Source organism: Acanthaster planci, linkage group LG12 (genome assembly GCF_054643075.1).
Source record: "Acanthaster planci isolate LZ-2023a linkage group LG12, COTS_SCS, whole genome shotgun sequence".
NCBI lineage: Eukaryota > Metazoa > Echinodermata > Asteroidea > Valvatida > Acanthasteridae > Acanthaster > Acanthaster planci.
In genome coordinates, this window is record NC_141788.1 from 731,664 (window position 1) to 750,411 (window position 18,748).

The window sequence follows — 18,748 nt, forward strand, 5'->3', positions numbered from 1 at the left end:
TCTTCGTCCATTAAAACCCTTTCTCATGACGTCACCCTTATTTAGGCCGTCTTTCGGCAGTGCCTTTGGCTTTCAACTGCACCCTAACCAGTAGTTAAAGAGACTAATAACAAATTTAAACGCGGCATATGGGATATGCCATAGATGATGACTTCGTGTGAGTTATGAGCGAAGATTGAATCTTTGGTTTACGGCAGAGGATATTTACTTCTTCGTGTCACGTGGTTTTGATGAACTCTGTCTGGTGCCAGGTTTCAACAGCAATAAGGAATCACCGCTGTCACGTGACCAAAATATTTCCCCAAAGATCCCAATAACCCAACACTTTATGAGAATATTTCTGTACATTTTGGAGTATTGTCGTTAATGTCGGTGAATAAGTCATTTGCAAGTTAAATTTGAATAAAATCTGGGACAGTTCTTTAAATTCATGTGAGCATAACAATTTGAATTCTCTATACTAAACGCACTGTTGCTATACCTCGTGATTTGGGGCAAGCTTTTCCTTAGTTACATAATAGACGCCTTGTACCAATACACTGTTTTAAATGGATAAGATGAGCACTAAGGAACCAGTCCATACCAAAGAGAGTGGTCGCTACACAAAAGATTGCCCTGAATCACGAGGTGTAGCAACAGTGCCCTTAGTTTGGGGAATTCAAATTGCTAAGTTAAGTGTAATCAATTAACTCAGTGTAACAGATTTTACTCAAATGTAACTCGCCAAAGGCTTATTGTCCCAAACACTTGCTCTTCAGTAACGAGCAACAATGTCCAGTCAAGTCGAAATATAGTCGAGAATGCAAGAGTCCTCGCACGTATAATGCTGAGTCCTCACGACTCATTGCGCGTCTATTTTTAAAAGAAAAAGCGTAAACTCCAGGGGACTGCACGAATCCACGCACGTATAGTGCTGGGTCCTCACGACTCATTGCACGTCTATTTTTAAAAGAAAAAAACGTAAACTCCTGGGGACTGCACGTGGTCACCACGTGCGAGCCGACAACCCGCGCCGACTTTCAAGCGATCTTTGCCTGCAAGGATGGGACGGGCTGGTGTGACGTTTTTCAACAGTGCTGACAGGGCACTCACGCAAAGACGATACATTCAACCAGAAACTGGTAACAGGCAAAACGCGCATGAACCTGTACATACACGAGGTAAGTTCAAATACACCATCAAAACACTACCATTGTTCTTCATTACATGTATTAAGATAAATGCATGGTTCCCAACACTGATCTCCATTTGTACAAATAAAGATCAAAGGTTCCCACCAAAGAATGCGTCATCAATGTAGATTCAGCAACGACTACAGTTTACTGCCCGTTATTTCAGTCGGCTGCATGAGACGCCAAAATAAACAGCGACTTCAGGATGAGCTAAAACACAACAGTATCTTGATCAGCAAACTGCAGGGTCATCAGCGTGCTTCAATTGCGTCTGAGTAGATGTGGCAAACCGTGACAAATTGTGAACACGAGACTTTTGTCAACCAATCACACATTCCTAATCTACACAACCATAGGACGCAGAGGTCCTGCCCAATCAAAGACAATTAAGGTTTTCAATCCGGATACCATCCCAAGGGCTGTCCTTGTGATTAATTGTAGATAGATTCAGCAGCAGATTCTTAAGAAACAGGTATTTGTGAAAATCCTGCCACTATCGCCCGTTCCTCATTGGCTTTTGGCTAAACTTCATTGGCTTATTAACGAACTCTTGTCAAGTGATTTCTCTTTAAGTTACACGACACGACGACTTGGCGTCACAAAAAGATGACGAACGAAGCCTTTTCCTCTTTACTGTGATTGGCAATGGTGAAAACGTCCCTCAACGCAACTGAGAAATAAATGCACAGTCAAATATCACGAAGAACTCTACAACAAGCAATGCATGTTCTGTAGTCCATTATGCATTGTGAACCTTGATCTACCAGACGGGTGCTTCAGGGTATTGAGAAAACTGCAACAAAGATTTCAGAAATACCTCGAAACAAGACAGCCACTTATCAATAGCCATTGCTTTGACAACTGCAATATAATTGCAATCTAACCTTGAATCTGAAAGCTCCAGAACTGAATACATGCCAATGGGACTTGCACTTTATTTTGAAGAATTGTTTGCCTAAAGCCTCTGTCGAGGTCAAGGCGAATTCGTCTGTCAGTGAAATCGAAGATTAGTGAAATGTCCAATAGCCCTACATGAGGAAACTATTCACTGATGGAAGTAAATTACCAAACATTTCTATACCTTTCCTGAAAGTGATTGACTACTGAGTAAATTGACCGGAACTAAAGACACATGTTAATGAAATTGACGAAGAAAACGACTTCTTCCAGGTTTACATTAGTTATTCAATTTCCTATATTCGCCACATTCACAGCTTTACCTTTCCCAAAGACGGAGATAACTTTAAAACAAAACAAAAATGCCATTTCTCATCTTGTAATAAGGCTACAACGATGGTCGTGTTTCTCAAATGTCATGCCTTTGGTAATACTAATCGTATACACAGTGTTGGAATTAAACCGTTGGTTGTTGCGTATGAATACCCGTGCAGTTAGTAAGTTTCTGACAGCCGGGTCAATACAGACATTTCTCATTTTATTGGCGATGGATGAAATGGCTTCCGTGCCCTCGATCTCGCCAAAAGCAACACCTTACATTACTTGTCCAAAGAGGTTTGAGGAGAGAAAAAAACTTCTTTGCACTAGATGACGTTGCTTGGTTTTACATAGACAGGCTTGAGTTCCTTGAAAGGGCTAAAACAAATACGGTAAATATCACACAGACTAGACAGCCTTCCATAAAATGCAGCGCGTTCTACCAACGAGGTGTAAAAACAAAATGTTACCAGTCCTGACCGTTAACAAGCGATTCTCATTGGGCTTGAGCATGATAGATGAAACCCTTAACAGTGTGGCTGTTAATGGGCAATCGAATTGTCACCAAGCATTCCAGTCGGGCGGAAGTGTTCAAAGTCGGAATGTGCGCCATATCATTCCGACACTGTGTCGAGGATCACAGGTTGTAGCAGTATGTGCTAAGTGCTTGACACAAAATAAACAAGCGTTTCTCAGTTGTAAACGTTAACTGCCTCAGCCTTCTGGTTGATTACAGGCTGATTTTTTCCCCTCTGGAACAAAACAAACCTCATATATCGTCCGACCTATCATGCATTTCAGATTACTTTAAGGGTAAAAAATTCCAACAGTCACATCTACGGCGTCAGCTCGAAAGCTATAAAAAGTCACAATCGATTCGGCATCGACAAATTTATTGCCCGCTTTCCTTTCATTGTGATAAGGATTCGCTTATCATTGGCTACATTGTTCCAGTTGTTATTAAAACTGCATCAGATAATTTACAGATATAATTAGAAATTATCCCCAACTCACCATTATTAAGCTCCAACTCAATCTTGCTGCTGAATTGTATAACTAGATACTTGTATAGCTCTAAGGTTAGCCAATCTCTTCTCCATAACCAATACTTGAGATATTAATGTTATTGTATAAATTTATTATTACTATTATCAGAAATGCTTTGTTTGTATGAAATGCCTTGTTTGTTAGAATCGAAGTTTGGAGCTGTATATGAAAAGATTTAATCAGAAAAATTGAAAAAGCATGAAATCACCTTCCTCAACTAAGAGAATTAGGTCACAGTAGTGAAACTACACTAGAAAACTACAAGAACGATCGTTCTATCATATTTTAACCGAGCCACATTACAGGTACATGTATAGGTCCCTTGTAAAAGCGACAGTGTATTCTGTAGCAGAATCCGTGGATCATTTCGTTTCTATAACTTATCAAGAACGAATATACCAGTGAACGTCAATAAACACATTAGCATTTCTCTGGGCGAAAGATTTCTTCCTATGTATATACCTAAACAACCTATGCACATGATTCTTCATAATTCACGGTGTTAAAAATTATTGAAATCTATGGGCCTTGTTGAACTCCTGTCAGAGCTACCTGGGTTTTAAGTCTAAAGAGTGGACCGATTTTTTTCCATCAGACAGAAAAGATCGCCACAGTCATCGACACAAAGACTGTCTCGATTTGATTAGATGACATGCATCAAATCCCGTTCTTTCACAGTTCAAAATGTTTTTTTTAACTTATGTGCAATAAAATCAACACAGCACCGATATTATTTCAGAGACGTAAGCTGCAGTGTAAGAGGCCGTGGAAAATTTGGCCAAATAATTTTGGAAACCATGTAGGATGGTCCATTGGTATTTAATATATGTACACGGGTACCACTGGGACGTTCAGAATGCTTAATAAGGGGTGTGGTTTCCTGAGCTCTTAGCATCAACGTGTCACGCCATCTACGGAAGACTTGACTTCAGTTGTGATTCATAAACGACAGAAAGACATCCCAAAGGAGAATGAAGACGTTGACATAGATTACTCGCAGCTGAGGTGGAACAAGAAAGAAATTGATGGCCTGAACTGGGGGCCACACTGCAATGTCCACCTGAAAATTAAAGACATACACAGTCGTCACTTTGCTATCGTCTGAAAACATCATCCAATGAGGGCGGTGCAGTCTTCTGCCATTTGCGGCAAGTTTCAGGAAGGGCCAATGATTAGCTCTGGGTTGATTCGTGACGAACGGTACCATTAGTATGCCCGCAGGCACTGAAGTCCAAAAGTCCCCTGTTGAACTGCCATAAGATGTACATTGTACTGACTTCAATTTATTTATATTTTTATCAATACTGTGGAACATAAAGATAAGTATGTCACTACACACAGCTAGACATCCGCTCATAAACACCGGAACGGAGCGCAAGGTACTATGGGGTTATTTCTCCAAGTTGCCCGACAACTTCATGAAGCACTCGCGGGAAGTTGTTTGCATCACAAGATGGGTGAAAACTTCTGTGCGCACTTCACAAATGTGCACCAATAGCATACATGAATCAATTAAGGCAGCGGACGTCCTTGATAACCCTATAGACCTTTTCACCCACGTGACTAAATGTAAACAATACCACCACGTGTGGACCGCCTTGGCCACAATGATCGTATATATTCCTACGGGCAGCTTCAACCACGTGCAAGCGCACGTGCGAACGCTGCATGCTTGACTAGTTTATCTTGAATAGGTAGATTACCATCACAACGCTAAGCACTCATTACCATCACAACACATCATAGGTCCAGCACGATCGTGACGTCACTGGAAAAGGTCTATATGCTTCTTTTACGTCTGTGAAAAAATTTCGCCCTTTCAAGCGCCACATTATATTCATTATAAGGACTCCCCAAAAAGGTAAAAGGTGGCTGCTTCTTCGAAGCAACAACTCATAGCATTTGGCCGTCGACCGTGTGCTACTACACGACACTTTTAATGCACCTTTCTAATTGGTTTTTTGACACCTTTTTAATGCTAAGGCAGCGCTGATGTGCCCAAATGGCCCAGTAGTTCCACACGTTCAAAACATTTGCATTTTGGTACCGCATTAACTTCAGGTATTTGTTCTTGCATACTATCTATGGACAGTGAATGCAATTGACTTGTGTGTTGACTTTCAACATTACCACACACTGATCTTATTGGTTTCCTTGGATATTACTGGTATTTTATTACACACAAACAATTGAAAAACAGCAAACCAAAACAAATCCAAATGTAAAACTCAGAACTGATTGAAATGATAAAGAATTCTATACGCGGTCAAAAACAATTTAAGCAACCGCTGTTTCAGCAGAGCATAGTAATAACCTTAGTTAAAATGTTAACTAATGTTGAAGAAAATTTACACATCCAGATGGGGAACATGTCAAAATCAATGAAGTTAAAAATAATACTTAACATTTGAACAACCTTATATAACATTTTAAACACGGTTGTCTATATGCCATGCCTAAACTGCGGTTGTTTAAATTATTCTAACAATATACAAAATATACGCCCACAGCAACATAAATATTAATCTTTTTCAATATATCTGTACATCTGTGATGCAACCCTAAAGACAGAAAACCAAGCCAGTTTTCAGTATTTTTGGTTCACACAAAAATTATACGTCATGATAGGTATAGTCGGAACATTATTATACAATAAAATCTGCCAATGCTCAGCTGCCAAAATATATTAACGTGTACATGGTTCTTCACGTGCATTATATGGAGAGATTTATTTCAGAAAAATCACTTCAAAAACACTTTCTTCCTTTTGTTTCATTGTAACTCAAATCGCAGACAGTATGACCATTAATAGAGAATTTTCGAAGGTAAAATATTCAAGTCAGGAAGAATTCACCACAAAACTAGCCACATTATGCTTGCCAATATATACGTAGGCCTATTATGCAATTTCGAAAAAAATACACCAGCAAGAATTTTTTGTTTCAGACTCCAAATATACAACAGAAATGAAATGTCGTGAATTCAGTCTTTTATTCAACCTAAGGTCAACAGCCTTATAGTTTTGGTAACGTTTATGCAAGGCGCCAAAAACCTTAATCCATTAACTTTTAATATTAGTTGTAGTATAAAATACTGTAAGGTGATGTAACATGAGGGCATGGTTCCAGTTTGTTGGGCTGGGTGGCAGTGGAAACTGAAGGGCGACACATTACTGTCAACATTTTTAAAAAGTCAATCCACTGAAACACATAAAGATGTAAAATTGAAAAAAAACATCAAATGCTAAAGAGTACCAAAGTGTGACGACATTTTGGACGATAGTGCACGCGTGTTGGTTCACACGCTGGTCCTAATACTAAAAGCCTTATTTAATTACACACACATAAATGTGCGCGTGACGTATTTACATTGGTAGTCTAGCCTACTGCTGCCATTTTGTAGCGATGTCGCAACTGTATCTCCAGTAAAATTAATTAAAATACGGTAGTAATTTAAACATAAACAAAAAAACTCTCGTCAATCCGAAGCAATTATTTTTCAAAAATTGATGACTACATGCCCGCATAATCATGTGACGCTTCATTATGAAAGCCTTTCACACCATAGATTTTAAATGGCCCGATGTACAATACATCGGCCTCTTACTTGCACCTATAAAATAAATTTCGGGGTATAATTTACTCTAAGTAAGCAATAAGCTTAATACAATGACCACCCGTAAGAATCAAAAACAGAATAGAAAATTGTTGGAACAGCAAAGAAATCTTTCAATGCTGTCACATTTACGATGTATGGAGCTAAGTGCATATGCAATACCACCAAGAATCTCAATAACATGTGAAGAGGTGTACAAGCATAAATGCTTTTACACCATCAATTTCTCTCCGTTAGCAAAACTGCCATTTTATTGGGAAAGAAGCTTCAACAACACGCATACTGGCACAGACAATCAAGTAAAATACATCAGAACAAAAACCAGCAGCGCGTACATCTGTTTACCTTTGATTTGGTCAAAATGTACTGCACCTGACCCGACGCTCTCAGTACCACCTGCGCTCACACAATGTCATCAACACTGAAGAAAATCTTATGTAAACAAATGTCATGTATTTCTATACTCTATGCAAATACACACACATTGATCGCTGATTACCATACACAACTATAATTTAAGATAGACACATTAATATTAAATAACGATCAATTATACATGTGCATGATTTTATACATTTTTAAGGAACAGCACCATTTGAATATTTTATTCTGGAAATTGCATTCAAAATGGATCATGGACAATATCACTAAAACATTAAAATAAAAATTGTTAAAAAATTCTACGACTGGAGTCAAACCTTTGAAATATTTCATATTTAACTAATTTTAAATACACATATATTTCACTGATTAGCTAAATATTCAGCATAAAACTGAACTCTTTTTGAGGTGACAATCACTGTTTTACCATTAGTGCTTTGGTATGAGAGAATCCGCAGTAAATCACAAAAAAAGTTTATTGGGTTCTATTAGAGGAAGATTTCATCGTGGATCAAAAATAAATGTTTCGGTTAATAGGCTGAATGTTTGCATAATTTACGGATTCAGATTGACAGTTTCAATATTCTTTGCTTCACACAGAACCTTCAGAGTCACTGTAGCAACGCAGTTTCTCCCTTTTTAAAAATCTTATTTCCTGGAGCAAAACAGAAAGCTAAATCAAGAAGTACCTACTTCAACATTAATGAATATTTTTATGGTCGTTAATCACATTTCATTATTACTCATGGATTATTTGTAAGCGCTGCGATTATACTACGTAGCGTGTCTCTGGATGTTGATTATTAAAATTATCAAGTACAGTCATGAATGGAAGACTGTGAACTAATTGCAAATTCCTGCTACTTAAAAAAAGCTTCCAACCAGCAGTCAATAGACCCCCTACCTGTTCAAAAGCTCCGCGCGAATTCATCAATGAGCGGCCTTTGTGAAGAACTTAACAGAAAACAGTAGGTCACAAATTATATCCCCGACAAATTACATGTAAGTATGTACGGTATTCAAATTGCTTTACCCTCATGTTGTACTACGACGCATAACGACTCTTTAAGCATTATCAGCTTCAGGCAAACTTTCCTATATCTGATCAAGAACTCAGTCAGCGTTTGTACTGACCTTGAATTCATTTTTGTACTAAATCAACTTGTGTATAAATGTGCGGCATTAATATGGTCATCATAAATGACCTTTAAAATCCACACGTAAAATACATGAACAATGGCAACCTATAAAATTGGCAAATAGGGTACGGCATTATTCTCAACGACTGTTCTTGTGCAGTGACAGTAATTGAGGAAGCGAAAATTGATTCGAAATCAATCACTCGCGTTCCGTACATGTACATGGAGTCGTAGATTGTGCCTTGTAATTGCCAAGGGGTCGATCATATTTACATTGTCTTCCTAACTGAATCTATTTCGCCCATTGACCAACATGTGTCGTGATGAACTGAGGGACAAGTAAATCCCATCGACCGCATGTTTCAGCCACGTTTGTTGAAACATGCCATGGATGGCATTTACATTGAGGGCCAACCTCGCTACCTGCAATAACCAAATTGTCCCTACTCTCGGCTTTATCTCTTGCCGATTAATTTGGTTAAATAATTTTTTGCAGTGTATTTCCAGAGATCCTTTTAATCATGATGCAAAATTATTTTTGTTGAGTAACCGGTTAAATTACATTGAGCTTCATATGGAATCTTCGGCTGGGGTACGTTGTGCAGTCGGGCGGGAAAAGTTGAGGACAGTACATGCCTTTAGTTCACTCTCAAAAAGAAAGAAATAGGAGTTCATCAGTGGATTTCATAGACATTCCATTTAGCTGTTAGTGATTTCATTATTGCTGTTCTCTTCTACGTCCCTTCATTAAAAGATGGGTAGGCAAGGAAGGTAAGTTTGGTGTCGGATATGGCAAAGGACAACACAGAAAAACAGTGACATATCTACTAATGGTGGCCATTACCGATAACCGAACCACTGCCACTGGTCGTGCAAGAACAGGCAAAGACTACAGGTCTACGTGGTATTTGTGAGTGAGCGCGGACAACGCACATCCGGAGTCAGCCTGCGTGTAGCGCAAATATTAACAGGTGTTGAAGTCCGTAAATTTACCTTGGAGTTATGAGCCTCTTCCAACAATAAAAGGCTGTGAATTCATCGGCAAACCCCCATCGAGTAGTGATGTCACTGCAGTAAACTCGAGTTTAATAAGTTTAATAATTACATGCATGCTACCGGGGGGTGGGGGAATTCAACGGCGATATTTCCGGTGAAGGATTGTTTCCATAAGACTAACTTTGGATGAGCTTTGAAGCTTTTGAGGTAGCAAGTAAGTTCCAGAGGTTTGCGGTTCCACCATGCAAGAATATCTCTAAGTATGTGTGGTTCTGAAAAGAACCGGAGGGTACTTGACGTTTTGGACAATATGCAGTAACTTAAAAGATTAACTTTGACCTGAACCAAATTATCTTTACACTTATTTTCTTCTTCTTTCAGTTTGTCATGCGTTGGCAAATACAGACGGCATTGCTTTTTTAAAGATTTTAATATATCCTGTTAATTCACATTTCTACGTCTACAGCGCCACACAAAAAGTAACACCCGTTAACGGATGTGGCATTTTAACGCAGATGTATTTTCCAATCAGGGTCTCCCAACCATGGTTCCAAAAAAAGCACAAGATTGGTTGCTTTCTCGGAAACAGCAGCATGTTGTTCTACTGTTTGGGATCATTTAGCATTCCAACTTTTGTGATATTACCAATGCTATATGCCAATACCAATTTTAGAATGGCAGCTCAGTTAAAATCAGTTAGGTTAAAAATCTTTGAAATAACAATGATCATATCAAATTCTGACTAAACTGCTTTTCTCTATAAATTTTAAAAAGCGCCACCCAGGAGTGTTTGATGGCGATTTTTAGCTCCCGAAGTCAAAGTACATATACATGTACAGATTTGCTAGAACACCCGTATTTGGGAGACCAACTCATATCTTCATGCTGCCATACTTAGACAAAAAACACTTATTTACACATCCAATTTTGATTTATATTCTCTGAAATATATATTAATTCTGAAGCTTTGCTAAAACGCTGATTTCCATAATTACGCGTATAAAATTTTCTGTACGAATAAGAAATATTTTTTCACCATTTGAAAATTTCTAGATAGGTGGACGGTAGGAAGAAATCATCGTCAAGTCTGGTAAGTGTGGATTATGAAGGATAAGAAGGTGTCCCAGACGAGCGTGACTGCATTGACGTAGAGGACTCGCAGATGCATTGGCACGAAGGCAAAATTGATGGCTTGGCACGCTGGCCAGACGCACCAGTCGATCTAAAGGGGGGAGGGGCAAGACAGAACAGGGGAGGGAAATAGCACGATGGGAATGGTAAAGACGGGCACCGGTAATAAGACGTAGCACAGATACACGTGCACACAATGAGGTACATTTTAGAAGCTGGCGGAGCATGGATGTATTGAGGAATGAAAACCCATCAATGATGGCGATTCGGCAGTGAAATGGGGAAAAAATGTTGGGGAGTGACTTGTTAAAGAGTAGCCGCAATTAATTTTTCTTAGAAAAAAAAAATTTCCTGCAACTTTGTACTCTTCTTCAGTGTACATGTATGGTCACATTTTACACTCCCATTTGGTTTATTGCACTGATAATTGCACACCTGAGGGCGCTGTTACTGTGATGTCATCCAGGGAAGACAGAGTTTATTGCACAGTTTTTCTATTAAAATTGTGAAAGCAGAGTTTACGTACTGGAAACATTTCTGATTAAGGGGTTGGTTCTCAGTTATTGCATGCACATAAAACAACAATGAATCAGCGAAAAGGACAAAATTTAGTCCAGGAAAATCTACAAAAATGGAGGACTTTTTGTGTACAAACCAATGTAACATTCAGGCTTCTTCCTGGATGACATCACAGTTTTGCTCACAAATACACATGTGTATAAATACTCAGTAGCACAAAAACACATTGATTGCAGCTACCCTTTAAAGGCAAAATGAGACAGGCACATCCAAAAGATACCAAAGTGAACAGAAACTGATGAAGTTTCCAAGTTTTTGCATGCACACAACCATAAAAAAGCACTGTGTGTCAGGCTTAAAACACACCACATAGCTATTATAAAACGTATCAGCAACGTAGCAATGGTTGAAAACTACTTTGGCTCACACAGCTTGACTCGAGGCAACTAAAACGGTAAATATCACAATATAGCTTGCACGCAAACTCCATGAACAGAAAACTCACAATTTTAAATTACAAATAATACAGCTAAATCGGAAGTTTACAGTTAATTCTATGTGACGAAAAACGTTTCATTTGTGCAAATGACACAATAGACGAGGCTTTAAGGGTCTTTTGTTATGTCAAACATTACCCCAAGGTGAAGATATGTGAATCGAACTAGATTTCTCAATTTTGATGGACCAACTTTTTTCGGTGTTACATGTAGGTTTACAATGTGCAATTTTTCATGACTTTGTGAAAAAGCTCGTTCAGTATGCAACACATCGTCTACATCCAGCTTTGTAGAGGTATATGTAGGTCTTTGGTTTCGAACTACAGTCAACTGTGGCTATAAACTCCATGTAGGTTGCTGTGGCTACATATAAAATGGTAAATCCAAAAATCTAACCTAAATCAATGCATAGATACACATGTAGACCTTCGTCTGCAGTATTGCAAAGAGGAATTCACCGAGAGAATGGAGCAGCTCAAGAATGCTACACAGTGTCGTTAAGGTATGAGACTAATTCTGATTGAGGATTAACTCTAATATAACGTACTCCAAGGAAAGTACGCTGAATTTGCTGGCTAGATAAAGGAAATGATTGATGTTATCTTCACCCCGTTTCCTCCGCTCAAGAAGAGGACAACACCGCGTGGTTTCTACCAAATGTGTTTAAGCTACGAACCTGCAGGTATACATATCAATGCATTAGGTGAGTTAAGTAAACAATGGTGACAAAAAAGTGCAATCTGTGTCACTGTGAAGCTGACTCAGGTGAATTGAGCATTTTGTTTGACAGGCAGCCATATTCTTTCTTGGTTCCTTCCTTGACGTTATCAAAATCATTCACCCAATGAAACGGCTACGATGTTCAACAGCATAATATTAATATAAGTCTATTACTGATTGATTCAGTAGTTTTAAAGATAAAAAATGGGATTGATCACTAACATTTCATAACATAACACTAACACTAACATTCAATCTTTGATGTTATGCCACATGTATAGTTTGGGTGTATAATCTCACACTTAAAAAGAAAAACACTTACAGTAATCACATGCATGGCTACAATGTAACCGTCAAATGAAACGACTCACAACTTAAAACTGATAAAAACCTAAATAAACAAAAAAACGACACACAAGCATGACAAGCCACATGAGAATGGATTTCCGGAAAACTTCACGTGACAAACAGTTCCTTGTTTTCAACACACAAGTCAATGTAACACCACTCATCCATGGATGTTGCTTCGTTCGATAGCAACGGGTGGATCATTTCACCATGGTTTGTTTGGCGTAGTAATCAACACCCACCAGTCTGAGGGGATATGTTGCATGTCATACATATACATGTAGTTACGCGTTCACAGTGACTGCAAACAGCACATGAGCTATGTCTATTCACAGCTCAATGACCATGCATGGACTTTGTACTGTAATTGCGCAGGCTTTTGAAACAGATGCAGGGTAAATTAATTAGACTTTTCCATATTGGGGGAATGAGGAAGGCGTTAAGTAATAGAACACTAATTGGTGTTGGAAAAACATTACATGGCCTCATCACCTAAACTGGATATCCATCCCAGCACCGGATTAACATATTTCATGGTAACCAGCAAAAACATAAACGTTTGCTTGTTTTAATTGGTTAAACAAACACAGCTGTTTTCAATTACAAAACCAACTTGTCTGATTTGACGATTTTGATTGTTTTCTTGTTAAAATCAAAACAAAATAATGTATAATTTTAAGAGTAAATAATAAACATTTCGGAAAAACAACTCTAATCAATGCTAGACCGTTAATACTCATTTGCACTCTCTGCATTGAATTTTTGAAATTATTTTATCAAGCATTCAAACATGTCAAAGAAGCAAATATGCATGTGCATGTAGGTCTGTACTGGTAGACATGAAGCATTTTTACTGGTAGACATGAAGCATTTTTGCAATCAAGCAAAAAAAAACACTCATGCGCATACCATAACGAGAAAAAAAACACAAAGTACAACAAACGAAGGTCAGATTGTGATTTTCATCATGAAAATGATACATGTTTAATGTGCTTGTAACATGTATGTACATGTACAGCAATCACTTTGAAGAGTTAATGTCAATTTGAAGTGACTTAACACATCCTGAAATAGTTCCAAATCATTTGGATATATTCCACAACCACTCTGGCTTAGCAATTCAAAATCTGGCAAAGTTTGACTGAAATGAGTTAGAAGATAAAACCAGCGATGCTGATCATGCAGCACATGTACAGGTATGTTATGGCTAATTTCACATCCAAAAAACCCGATCAGCCATGGTTTATACTTACCATGTAAACAGTTAGGAATTTCTTCTTTAAGACATCAATACTGTCTGCTAGAGTCTTTCCTTCCAGTAATCCCATCCCTGAATAAATCAAAGATATCAAAGAGTCACTTTTGAATTTTATTATAAATAGATTTATAATATTAACCTAATTTAGAAACAAGTGATGCATGGATACATGTCCACGTACATGATTTTGTACAAAACCCTTCACAAATTAAGAAATCGCAGGATACAAGAAGTATAATCATATGAAAAACCACGTACTGATTTGAAGTCACACTTTTGCATTGAAATATTTTGTACAAATATTGGTGGATCATTTCGTAATCACATGTAAGTGTCTTTTATTTGAACCTTGCATACATGTATATAACATTATCTGGCATGCCAACACGAGCTCACTTCATCTCAATACCGGCAGGCTGTAAAGAAAGTTACAAAAACTACACAATGGGCAAGTCCGGGTGCACACAATTGCTTTTACAGAGATTACAAGCAGCTGAGTTATGCTTGGATCACCCAAGTTCAACTACAGTACGTGTATTTGGTAAGATTTTGCCATTAAATGCAGTTGACTTTGTCGTTTGTTGCAACTCTCGTGGTGCACAATGATCAATGACATCTTGTACTGTCGTTTGTTGCAACTCTCATGGTGTACAATGATCAATGACATCTTGTACTGTCGTTTGTTGCAACTCTCATGGTGTACAATGATCAATGACATCTTGTACTGTCGTTTGTTGCAACTCTCATGGTGTACAATGATCAATGACATCTTGTACTGTCGTTTGTTGCAACTCTCATGGTGTACAATGATCAATGACATCTTGTACTGTCGTTTGTTGCAACTCTCGTGGTGCACAATGATCAATGACATCTTGTACTGTCGTTTGTTGCAACTCTCGTGGTGCACAATGATCAATGACATCTTGTACTGTCGTTTGTTGCAACTCTCATGGTGTACAATGATCAATGACATCTTGTACTGTCGTTTGTTGCAACTCCCGTGGTGTACAATGATCAATGACATCTTGAACCGAGTACATTTTCATGTTTGGTCCCGTCTGTTCTAAATTACATTGGCCATTGATCACCAGCGGTATGACCCCACCCCGGGGCATGGTACCCCACACCCCAGGGCATGGTTCCAAAATGATAAACTACAGTTGATGGTCCAAATCATGGGCAATGTTGGTCAAACTATAATTGATTACATATAATTATTGCTGAAACTTATCCAAGGTTTGAGTCTTGCAATATATGCCCATCACATGTTTAAAATTTCAAAAAATTGTAAACAGAAGGATCACTTTATCAACAAAACCAGCCAGACAAGGCAAATCAAGCAAGGACTTGGGCCAACACATGTATTTTGTATTCAAGTTAACGTCTGCTTCAACTTGTAGTCTAGTTCTTGTCTCTTTTGGCCTTAGACTCACGAGGACACTTCCACAGAACAGCTTGCATGTAATGCGTTGTTCAGCATACAGGTAAAAAAGCCTTGCTCACTACAGACAGGTTACCAGCCAAAGATTTGTCACATAATGTCTATTACTGCATGTCGTCACCGATCCTCAGATGATAATGTTTCTAGCAACAAAACTGGCCAAGCACTATTTTCAGCAATGAACCTCCAAGACAATTTAACCCCTGACTCAATTACAGTGCTCACTATATGGCATGAAAAAGTTCTTCATCCTGACTGAAATCAACTTACCGACAAAAAAAGTGGAGGTCATGACTGGCGATGCTATGAGCTCATCTAGAAGAATCTTCTTGGCTACTGTTCTTCCTTTTACACCAGGAAGGAACTTATCCAGGGCCAAGTACCAATAGTGGTTGAGTGGCCCAAGAAAAATTCCTATTGTCAACATTCTACCTGCAATACAAAAAAGAATTATGTAAAAAGACGTCTGAAGTTTTGAAGACCGGTCACAGTCAAAATGAACTTAGGTTTATTGTAAAAAAATTTTCAGAACAGAGGGGATGCCATAAAAGTCCTACGGCATAAACGTGTTCTTAATATTCAGGTTTTTCATCTCCTTTGGTCCTGTGCACACAATTCATTAATTAATTATGAACTGACTTCATTTAACATCCACTATGCAATCACTAGGAGTGTCGCATGCCTTGGTCAGAAATGGTGATTATGAATGGGCTATTATTCCTTCTGCTTCCAGGGTTTGTCGATGATGATTGCCAACACAACTGGTTTCAATTGGAGTGTCCTGCTGCTTCAGGAAAGTTCAACATGAATTTACGACAGTGCAACAAGATACAGGGGCAATTGTGCTATTACTGCAAATCTGGCATCTTCTGAAAGATTGAGTATGCTCCAGCACATTTTAACATCTTGGGGGGGGTATCCTCAAAGTAATCATAAATACAGTTAAACTGATTTGCTGACACTTTTATCCCAAATGTCTCTCAAAGAAGGTTTCAATACTAAAAGAACTTTTATGAAGTGCGCATAGGCCTACAGTACATACAGATTTTGAAACCATGACTTAAAAAAAGTTGCCTACATGAATTGCATCTCACTGGCTATGCAAATAAAATCTCATATTCAACTCCACTCTATGCATATCTACAGATCAACATGTAGCAACTAACGTGCCAAAAATTTCAAACTTTTTCTACATGCACATGTCCCTCCCACCTGCCCACACTGACTTCACATTGTACTCGGTAATACTTTCCCCTGGTACAAGAACCCCCATGGGGAGAGGAGAAAGAGGGCACCATTTTCCCTTTTTAAAAGTCCTCCAATTCTTACCTGCGACATAAATCAGGTAAATCAAATGGGGAAGATCAAAAACAACTGAAATTAAATGTAGTCCTAGTCCCAAGTAGCTCGGACAGGGGAATGGATACACAGATAAGTAGTGATGGATGGATCAGCACACACACATGACATATGACTCCCTATCCCCATTGCCAGCTGCAAAGTGGAAAGTAAGATTCATGACATAGGGAGGAGTGATAAGCCATTTCGATGTTTTGGGCACGCAAGGAATTCTGGGATTGAATTTGGATAAACAAAACCCACATGGCATAGCCAGCAGGCGTTTCGTGCATGGGAGTTGTGCAGAAGCTTACACGAAGATCGATCAGCTGTGCGAAGTAGTTGAACTGTAAGGACCTAATTAAACCAAATTTTCAGCTTTTCGTGCTGATCTTTGTCTAACCTTTGATAAAGTTTTTTAACAACCCACAAAGTGAGTTTTGCTTGGATCACGGCTTGGACAAAAGTGGGACTTTTGTAAGATATTTCCAAATGGATCAGCTTGCGTGTTCTGGTCCACAATGTCACATGTACAATTGTAAGGTTACTGCCACTGAAATTTTCTCGTGCGTATTTTGTAACACATTTTACCCGTAAACAGGGCCCAACGAATACTCTTTAAAGGACAAAGGATCTTAATTATGAGCCTAGGCCTATGTACATAGGCCTACAGTGCAGTGTTACGGTATGGTCTGGGCATAGGCCTACGAGTACAAACGATGTACAAGTTTTTAATCGAGTTATTTTCAACTTTCCGCAGTGACATGAATTTTAAAAAAATTGAGGAGATTATGAGGTCACCTGTTGTATATATCCAAGGCACACAGTAGAGCGTCCTTTTTCTTTTGCAATCCGATGTGAATCAGAACGGAAATTAAAAAAACTTAATTACTACCCACTGCAAAACGTGCGTTGCTATGGAATGGTCCGGTTTGTTTTATCCAAAAAAGGGGTTGTCAAGGCTGGATGGCACATGCGCGATCAAAACTTCAAAATGGCTTATTGGGTAGGCTCTATTTTCACGTTTCAGTCATGTCAGTTCAGCATGTTCAGTTATGCAACTCTTCTGCCCAATCTTACTTACCAGTCCTAATCCAGTTAAAAGTAGGTAGTGTTTCTTGTCCATCAACTTGTCCTATATGGTCCATACTCCCTGAAGCTGATACTTTTAACAGTAATTTCTTTTTGGCTATTCTGCGTTCGTTAACTTGCTGTAGTACATCACCTAGCGACAGCAACACGCCGCTGGAAACCGTGTTTGTAAGTAACAGATATTTCGGGGAAAACATCCGCTTGGTGAGGGTCCGAATTGCCCCAATCATGATGAATTTCTTCTTGTGATCTCTCACGTTGGCAGAAACATAATGCCATTTACAATAAGACTGTTAGATAACGGCTGATTTTTTCGACTCAATTTCGTTCGTACAGTTGTCTGCTTTCACCGCCTTCAACGTGGCTTTCTGGGAAGTATATTTTCCTATTTGTATTGTTAGAATGCAACGTAATTATCAACACATAATCAGGAGCCAGACTAAAAGACACTAGGTAACGTTGAGGGCGTATCCACGAATACTCTGAGGGTGCACTGAACTAATTCAAGCTCCATCGAAAATAGTGTAAAATCAACCAAGTTTGGAGCCCCATGGCAGGCAACTGAAGTCCCTGAGGCCTCTCAAACAAAAATCAATGTGTTGTTTGGTCCTTCAGATTTCATTTGATTTTCAATTTTTAGTAGGTTAACCAATGAATTTTTTAATTATCCGCCCAAAACAAACTCACCCCCCAAAAAGTGAATGTTGCCAAGCCCTCCCAGCGGCCATTTTTCAAATGACATCCCTCACCTTCCAGGGGCTCTTCTGACTAATTTTCAATCCCATTTTTGTCTGCTTTGCCCCCAGATGGGTGCCCCTGAATCTACAGAGATGATCCTG

At 38.8% G+C, this 18,748-nt stretch overlaps 1 protein-coding gene across 3 annotated transcripts; it reads right to left on the reverse strand.

Moving 5' to 3' along the window:
* Positions 1-3,231: 3,231 nt before the first annotated feature.
* Positions 3,232-18,298, reverse strand: LOC110982784 (mpv17-like protein 2). Of its 3 annotated transcripts, none has more exons than XM_022241453.2 (4): positions 17,902-18,290; positions 15,750-15,911; positions 14,034-14,110; positions 3,232-4,494 (listed from the first exon to the last, which is right to left on the reverse strand). In XM_022241453.2, exons 1-4 carry the CDS (start codon positions 18,137-18,139, stop codon positions 4,363-4,365), a joined length of 609 nt encoding a protein of 202 aa, XP_022097145.1. In that variant the 5' UTR covers positions 18,140-18,290; the 3' UTR covers positions 3,232-4,362. The 3 variants fall into 3 exon arrangements, with proteins under 3 accessions (XP_022097145.1, XP_022097144.1, XP_087000552.1); XM_022241452.2 differs by lacking the exon at positions 3,232-4,494 and adding an exon at positions 7,483-10,787 and having other exon boundaries at positions 17,902-18,298; XM_087144426.1 differs by lacking the exon at positions 3,232-4,494 and adding an exon at positions 11,442-12,388.
* Positions 18,299-18,748: the final 450 nt, after the last annotated feature.

Excerpts from the sequence above, each read along its gene's own strand:
- LOC110982784 (XM_022241452.2), bottom strand. The coding sequence starts at position 18,139 with ATGATTGGGGCAATTCGGACCCTCACCAAGCGGATGTTTTCCCCGAAA. Across the intron at positions 15,912-17,901 it reads TTTTAACTGGATTAGGACTG|GTAGAATGTTGACAATAGGA; the intron begins GTAAGTAAGATT and ends TTTGTATTGCAG. Across the intron at positions 14,111-15,749 it reads GACCTCCACTTTTTTTGTCG|GGATGGGATTACTGGAAGGA; the intron begins GTAAGTTGATTT and ends TGATTTATTCAG.